The sequence below is a fragment of the Orbicella faveolata genome, unplaced genomic scaffold, assembly GCF_042242905.1.
Source record: "Orbicella faveolata isolate gen_17 unplaced genomic scaffold, um_ofav_v1 contig_14, whole genome shotgun sequence".
NCBI lineage: Eukaryota > Metazoa > Cnidaria > Anthozoa > Scleractinia > Merulinidae > Orbicella > Orbicella faveolata.
The window spans coordinates 18,101,141-18,110,000 of NW_028301541.1; the positions used below are offsets into that span (position 1 = coordinate 18,101,141).

General features: G+C 38.6%; 1 protein-coding gene across 1 annotated transcript; it reads right to left on the reverse strand.

The window, feature by feature from the left end:
• Window positions 1–7,629: 7,629 nt before the first annotated feature.
• Window positions 7,630–8,274, reverse strand: LOC149114361 (KRAB domain-containing protein 2-like). Its single transcript, XM_089286063.1, has one exon. It carries the CDS (start codon window positions 8,272–8,274, stop codon window positions 7,630–7,632), a length of 645 nt encoding a protein of 214 aa, XP_089142189.1.
• Between the last annotated feature and the right edge of the window lie 586 nt (window positions 8,275–8,860).

An 8,860-nucleotide genomic window follows, 5' to 3' on the forward strand; every position in this document is an offset into this window, starting at 1 on the left:
TACGAGACTAGTACTTATAAGACAAGGCTGAGTTCAGTGTCATTTCATTGAAAAAATACGTGTTTTAGTACGTGCCGAATAGAGTACGAGACTAGTTCTTATAAGACAAGGCTGAGTTCAGTGTCATTTCATTGAAAAAAATACATGTTTTAGTACGTGCCGAATAGAGTACGAGACTAGTACTTATAAGACAAGGCTGAGTTCAGTGAAATTTCATTGGAAAAAATACATGTTTTATTGTGTGCCGAATAGAGTACGAGACTAGTACTTATAAGACAAGGCTGAGTTCAGTGTCATTTCATTGAAAAAATACGTGTTTTAGTACGTGCCGAATAGACTACGAGACTAGTTCTTATAAGACAAGGCTGAGTTCAGTGAAATTTCATTGAAAAAAATACATGTTTTAGAGCGTTCCGAATAGAGTACGAGACTAGTACTTATAAGACAAGGCTGAGTTCAGTGAAATTTCATTGAAAAAAATACATGTTCTAGTACGTGCCGAATAGAGTACGAGACTAGTACTTATAAGACAAGGCTGAGTTCAGTGTCATTTCATTGAAAAAATACATGTTTTAGTGCGTGCCGAATAGAGTACGAGACTAGTTCTTATAAGACAAGGCTGAGTTCAGTGTCATTTCATTGAAAAAAATACATGTTTTAGTACGTGGCGAATAGAGTACGAGACTAGTACTTATAAGACAAGGCTGAGTTCAGTGAAATTTCATTGGAAAAAATACATGTTTTATTGTGTGCCGAATAGAGTACGAGACTAGTACTTATAAGACAAGGCTGAGTTCAGTGTCATTTCATTGAAAAAATACGTGTTTTAGTACGTGCCGAATAGACTACGAGACTAGTTCTTATAAGACAAGGCTGAGTTCAGTGAAATTTCATTGAAAAAAATACATGTTTTAGAGCGTTCCGAATAGAGTACGAGACTAGTACTTATAAGACAAGGCTGAGTTCAGTGTCATTTCATTGAAAAAATACATGTTTTAGTGCGTGCCGAATAGAGTACGAGACTAGTACTTATAAGACAAGGCTGAGTTCAGTGTCATTTCATTGAAAAAATACATGTTCTAGTACGTGCCGAATAGAGTACGAGACTAGTACTTATAAGACAACGGCTGAGTTCAGTGTCATTTCATTGAAAAAATACATGTTTTAGTGCGTGCCGAATAGAGTATGAGACTAGTACTTATAAGACAAGGCTGAGTTCAGTGTCATTTCATTGAAAAAATACATGTTTTAGTACGTGCCGAATAGAGTACGAGACTAGTTCTTATAAGACAAGGCTGAGTTCAGTGTCATTTCATTGAAAAAAATACATGTTTTAGTACGTGCCGAATAGAGTACGAGACTAGTACTTATAAGACAAGGCTGAGTTCAGTGAAATTTCATTGGAAAAAATACATGTTTTATTGTGTGCCGAATAGAGTACGAGACTAGTACTTATAAGACAAGGCTGAGTTCAGTGTCATTTCATTGAAAAAATACGTGTTTTAGTACGTGCCGAATAGAGTACGAGACTAGTTCTTATAAGACAAGGCTGAGTTCAGTGAAATTTCATTGAAAAAAATACGTTTTAGAGCGTTCCGAATAGAATACGAGACTAGTACTTATAAGACAAGGCTGAGTTCAGTGAAATTTCATTGAAAAAAATACATGTTTTAGTACGTGCCGAATAGAGTACGAGACTAGTACTTATAAGACAAGGCTGAGTTCAGTGAAATTTCATTGAAAAAAATACATGTTCTAGTACGTGCCGAATAGAGTACGAGACTAGTACTTATAAGACAAGGCTGAGTTCAGTGTCATTTCATTGAAAAAATACATGTTCTAGTACGTGCCGAATAGAGTACGAGACTAGTACTTATAAGACAACGGCTGAGTTCAGTGTCATTTCATTGAAAAAATACATGTTTTAGTGCGTTCCGAATAGAGTACGAGACTAGTACTTATAAGACAACGGCTGAGTTCAGTGTCATTTCATTGAAAAAATACGTGTTTTAGTGCGTTCCGAATAGAGTACGAGACTAGTACTTATAAGACAAGGCTGAGTTCAGTGTCATTTCATTGAAAAAATACATGTTTTAGTGCGTGTCGAATAGAGTACGAGACTAGTACTTATAAGACAACGGCTGAGTTCAGTGTCATTTCATTGAAAAAATACGTGTTTTAGTACGTGCCGAATAGAGTACAAGACTAGTACTTATAAGACAACGGCTGAGTTCAGTGTCATTTCATTGAAAAAATACATGTTTTAGTGCGTTCCGAATAGAGTACGAGACTAGTACTTATAAGACAACGGCTGAGTTCAGTGAAATTTCATTGAAAAAATATAGTTTTTAGTGTGTGCTGAATAGAGTACGAGACTAGTGCTTATAAGACAAGGCTTGGTTCAGTGTCATTTCATTGAAAAAATACATGTTTTAGTGCGTTCCGAATAGAGTACGAGACTAGTACTTATAAGACAAGGCTGAGTTCAGTGTCATTTCATTGAAAAAATACGTGTTTTAGTACGTGCCGAATAGAGTACGAGACTAGTACTTATAAGACAAGGCTGAGTTCAGTGTCATTTCATTGAAAAAATACGTGTTTTAGTGTGTTCCGAATAGAGTACGAGACTAGTACTTATAAGACAAGGCTGAGTTCAGTGTCATTTCATTGAAAAAATACATGTTTTAGTGCGTTCCGAATAGAGTACGAGACTAGTACTTATAAGACAACGGCTGAGTTCAGTGTCATTTCATTGAAAAAATACGTGTTTTAGTGCGTTCCGAATAGAGTACGAGACTAGTACTTATAAGACAACGGCTGAGTTCAGTGTCATTTCATTGAAAAAATACATGTTTTAGTGCGTTCCGAATAGAGTACGAGACTAGTACTTATAAGACAAGGCTGAGTTCAGTGAAATTTCATTGAAAAAAATGCATGTTTTATTGTGTGCCGAATAGAGTACGAGACTAGTGCTTATAAGACAAGGCTGAGTTCAGTGTCATTTCATTGAAAAAATACATGTTTTAGTACGTGCCGAATGGAGTACGAGACTAGTACTTAGAAAACAAGGCTGAGTTCAGTGCAATTTCATTGAAAAACTACATGTTTTAGAGCGTTCCGAATAGAGTACGAGACTAGTGCTTATGAGACAAGGCTGAGTTCAGTGCAATTTCATTGAAAAAAGCATGTTTTAGTGCGTGCCGAATAGAGTACGAGACTAGTACTTATAAGACAACGGCTGAGTTCAGTGGAATTTCATTGAAAGAATACGTGTTTTAGTGCGTGCCGAATGGAGCACGAGACTAGTTCTTATAAGACAAGGCTGAGTTCAGTGCAATTTCATTGAAAAAATACATGTTTTAGTGCGTGCCGAATAGAGTACGAGACTAGAGCGTATAAGACAAGGCTGAGTTCAATGCAATTTCAAGCACTACAATCCCCTTCATGTAAGCCCGAGACAGAACCACACTGGTCATAATCTAATACTTCAAACAGTTGTTCGGGACATCTCGTTCTTTCCTTTTCCCACAACTGACCCAATTAAAAAGAAATTGAAATGCCTCCGAGTCAGATTTGTGATTCGTTCCTCGTATTCCTGCTGATGCCATCGCTCTGGCTTCTTCACGATCGCCTGCTTCACTGGATATAATGCTTGAACCTACGCCTTGATTCAGGGCTGACCACAAATCCTTCATATCCATTTCTACGTTTTCCAACAGTAGAGCTTTTTTCGGCTGCCTGGTAACTTTATGGTTTAGTCGAAACAGGTATGAAAAAATCGACACCTCGTCTGCTATATCACGATGAGTTAGGGGATTTTGCAAAGTTGGGCCTGTTTGACATTCAGCGAGTTCTCCACGCTTGCTCAACATTCCAGCATAGAGCGTGGATACCTGGCATTTGCCATTCTTTTTCCACTCAACTCGGTAGAAATTTAGAGCTCTCCTCTCCTTTACAATGCCAACCACATTTCTTGGTTTGAAAGGATCTTTAGCATTTTTTTTCTCTTTAGCCGGCACACCCTCAGGATCCTTAAAAATAACCGTATCTCCCACAGAGAAACGCTGGACACGCTCTTCTGAAACACGGAATCTGTACCTGGTGTTATTGGCTATCATGCGCTCCGTCGCTTCAAGGGCATTAAGGCGTGTCTCCTCGCGTAGGCGGGCGAGAGTGCATCCAATGTCCAGACGAGCTGAGAATGATATCTCTGGTTCCGGTGAAAAAGTCGTCTTTTCAACGTCTATACTTTCCTCGTCAGGTTTAACGGGTCTCGCCTGGGTCTCAGATGGATTGCGTGATTCCGATAGTAGGTCGTCATCCCCCTACATGTCATCATCAGAAAATTTCCCCTCGTCATAAAAGTCCTCTCGCTTGGATATTGGAAGTATCCTGAAGAGCGACCTTTTGAAACCATGAAGGGAACATCTTGTATGGTTTTGTGCCACGTTGTGTTGATTTCTCTTGCAACTCGAGTGAGTATATAGGGCCAAAGTTTGGCCTGTTCTTCAGGTGGTCTCTGGCAAATGTGTTCTGCGGTCTTCTTCTTCTTCTTCTTCTTCTTCTTCTTTTTTTAATTTATTTATTTTTATAATTACATTACATTTATTAAGTTACACCTACATTGTATACTACACTACATTCCTAAGGAGTTGTACGGATTTGCGTAAGGCCCAAATGTCTAAATTTAAGGAGGCGAAGCGAAGAGGTTTAAAAGCAATTTTCAGCAAAGCTCATCCCGACCGTCTATATATTAGTGGCAAATATATCCCAGCAAACGATCCATTTTTCTGACTTTTCACTTTGTTGTTGTCTTTATTTATTCGAATAGCTATTCCTGTAAAGTGCCCTCCATAATTATGCAAGAGCTGTTTTTTTTTACTTAACAATGATATAGGCAGGTATTTTTCAATAGCTGTTAGTGCTGCGGTGCGTGCATGACGCCTGGAGAGGATGACGCTCTTACAACTTGTCTTGGGGCAGTGGGTATGTATATCGCTGTACGTTGTTGTGTGTTTTGTTTCGTGTGTATGCACAAAGTTTTCAGAATTTCAGAATTTCAGTTTTTTTCATTAATTATCTTGTATTGTTCGCTAGGCTCCACTTTCAATTGTTGTAAGATCTTATTTATAACACTTTCACCTGAAAATGGCTAATTTTAATTTTAAGCTGTTGTCCTTAAATGCTTGAGGGATTCGTGTCTTTCATAAACGTAAAACAATTTTTACATGGATTAAGAAACAAAAGGTTGACATCGCTTTTCTACAAGAAACCTACAGTTCCCAAGAGATTGAAAATCAATTTAAGCTGCAATGGCGAAGTAAAATGTTGTTTGCGCACGGCACAAATCATAGTAAAGGTGTTCTCATTCTTTTCAATGAAAACCTCCAAATTGATATCAAGCACGTGTTGGAGGATAGCGAGGGCCGATATATCTTTGTGGAAGCACTCGTTCAAGATGCACCTTTCATTCTCGTAAATTTACATGCACCGACGAGCAATCAGGAGCAATGTGTTTTCTTTGATGGTGTTGCTAATACTCTGGAAAATTTGGGTCTGGACCATAACTGCCAAATCATTATTGGTGGCGACTTTAACAGCCATCTCGACCCCAGTCTTGATAATTTAGGAGGAAGAATCGAGTCCAAGCCATCTGTTAAAAAAATCAATGAGATAATGACAGCAAATGACCTCATCGACATTTGGAGAATTCGTAATCCTGAAAAAAAGCAATTTACTTGGACGCAGAAAAAACCCTTAGTAAGACGACGCTTGGATTACTGGCTCGTTAGCACGGAAATTCACGATGATTTAACCGAAACAAATATAATTCCTGCCATTAAGTCGGATCACTCGGCAATTACTCTAACGCTTAATAGTTTGGATGAACAAAGATTTGGTCCTTCTTATTGGAAATTCAACTCTAACCTTTTAGAGGACGCTTCTTATATTCAACTCATCTCCTCGAATTATCCTGAATGGCTTGACGAATTCAAAGACGTTAATGACAAACGGGTCTTATGGGACTTAATTAAGTACAGAATTAGGCAAGTATCAATTAAATACAGCAAGCAAAAAGCTAGAGAGCACAGAGCCCTTCTTGCGACAGCTGAACAGAGAGTTAAGCAATGCGATTTGTCGTGTAATAGTGAGCCTTCAGAAAAAAAATATGTACGACCTTGATGCTGGGAAATATGAATATGAACTATTATTCGACTATATTGTGCGCGGCAACATTGTGAGATCTAGAATCAATTGGTATGAAAAAGGCGAAATTCTAAAAATTCTAAAGGAAGAATAACGGTTAACCCACAATCCATAATGAATGAACTAAGAGATTATTACCAGAACTTATACAGCAAGCACGATTCTGACTTAAATGAAGAAGTGTGTTCAACTTTTTTAGACAACATTCCGATTCCAAGTGAAGAATCAATGATGGCTTCTGAAAGAAAGCTTTCGCTCGTGGAATGTTATGAAGCTCTGCAAATGTTTTCAAATGGTAAGGCTCCCGGTAATGATGGTCTTACGGCCGACTTTTACAAAGGTTTCTGGAACTTATTAGGTCATCGACTCACTGATGACCTAAATTACTCCTACGAGCATGGTGAATTATCTAATTCACAAAAACAAGCTATTATTAGATTGATCGGCAAGAAAGATAGAGACAGGAGATACATTAAGAATTGGCGACCAATCTCCCTTTTAAATGTCGATGTTAAGATCGCCTCGAAGACCCTTGCTATACGCTTAGCAAACGTTTTACCAGAGATTATACAAGTTGATCAATACGCTTATGTCAAAGGCAGAACTATATTTGATGCGGTTCGCACAATTGACGATATCATGGAATACACCAAAATTAAGCAAATACCTGGACTTATCAGTTGCATTTGATTTCGAAAAAGCCTTTGACTCACTAAGTTGGTCTTTTCTTTTCAAAGCATTAAATTCGTTCAATTTTGGTAAATCGTTCATTTCATGGGTTTCCGTTTTATACTGCAATATATCAAGCTGCATTGATTTCTAAACAATGGGTTTTCAACCCAAATGTTTGAAGTATGCAGAGGCGTAAGACAGGGCGATCCGCTGTCAGCGTACCTTTTCATTATTGCCCCTGAACCTTTGCTAATTAATATTCGGCACGACAAGAACATAAGAGGAATTATGGTGGAAAACAGGGAAATTAAATTAACAGCCTTTGCCGATGACCTGACGGCATTTTTACAAGGTATTCAGTCCTTTGAACGCCTTTCCATCACGCTAGATAGATTTGGTATCTGTTCTGGTTTGAAGTTGAATACTGAGAAAACTGAAGCCCTGTGGCATGGGAGATACATTACAACCCCCCATACATCAACATTGAGAAAATTAACAAACCTATGAAAATACTAGGCGTCTATTTCACCTATGATTTGCGCAAAAGACAGGAACTAAATTTCGAAGAAATACTGAAATCGCTATCAAAAACTTTGAAAAGATGGGAATGGAGACACCTTACTTTGTCTGCGGTCTTCTTTTTTACACGTTTGTTCAAATTTTCCACCTGCCCTTGACTCTCCGGGTGGTATGGGCGTCCATGGATAACCTTCACCCCAAACGATGTACACAAATTTTGGATGACTTCAGCTATTCCTTCCCATTGTCCGTCTGTAAATATTTTGGAGCACCTTCGTCATAGTAGAAAAAATTGTACATAATGGAATGGACTTCGTTTGCGGATTTTGTTTTAGTTGGAAATAGCCAGCAAAACTTAGAAAAGTAGTCTTTGATGACTAAGTTATAGCGATCCTGGCCCCTGTTATTTGTCATGAACGACCGCTTTTTGCCTGGAGCCATGTCAATGATATCCGCTTGCAATCTCTCGAAAGGTCCAAAAGTTCTAATTGGACGAGGTGGAGGGGCAACAGTTGGAAACGGCTTATGCAATTGGCAGTCAGGACATGATTTCAAGAATTCTTTGGCCAGTGCTTTTATACCACTGCAAAAGAATTTGAGAGAAAACTGCTTAACGAGGCTATTCACACCAGCCAGTTGACAACCGCCTTCAGATGACCCGCGATGAATGTCACGAAGAATACCCAGCGCTTTCCCCCTGGAAACAACCACCAGACATCGATTTGGAATAGCAACACCGTTACTGGTGTATTCCAAATGAAAAATAGTCGGCGCTTCACCTTCTTCATCCACCCTGTAACGAGGTTTACCTGTTATGCCTTTCCAAAGAAGTCGGTCGCGATGCTTGGAGAAAAATTCACGCAATACCTGCCACATTGAGTCATTAACGGAGGCGGGTTTTTTACTTTTACGTTCACGTAAAATGGGCAAAAATTTGACGACATTGTAAAAAAATATGCCGGCATTCAGACCACATTGGTCCAACAAACGGAAAGGGGCCACAGTTCCTGCAACAACCATGAGAAACGAATCTCTTGTAAGTCTTACAGACTTGCGAAGAATTTTAATACCGTTGGAATAATCAGCTTGAACTTAAATTGCACTAAACACAGCTTCTTCTTGCAAGTAGTAGTCGCGCACTCTATTCGGCACGCACTAAAACATGTATTTCTTTTAATGAAATTGCACTGAACTAAGCCTTGTCTTATAAGTACTAGTCTCCTACTCTCTTTGGCACGCAATAAAACACGTATTTTTTCAATAAAATTGCACTGAACTCAGCTTTGTCTTAGAAGTACTAGTCTCCTACTCTATTCGGCACGCACTAAAACATGTATTTTTTTCAATAAAATTGCACTGAACTCAGCCTTGTCTCATAAGTACTAGTCTCGTACTCTATTCGGCACGCACTAAAACATGTATTTTTTCAATGAAATTGCACTGAACTCAGCTTTGTCTTAGA

Bases quoted from the DNA above. Each gene is read 5' to 3' on its own strand.
- LOC149114361 (XM_089286063.1), bottom strand. From the start codon at position 8,274: ATGTGGCAGGTATTGCGTGAATTTTTCTCCAAGCATCGCGACCGACTT.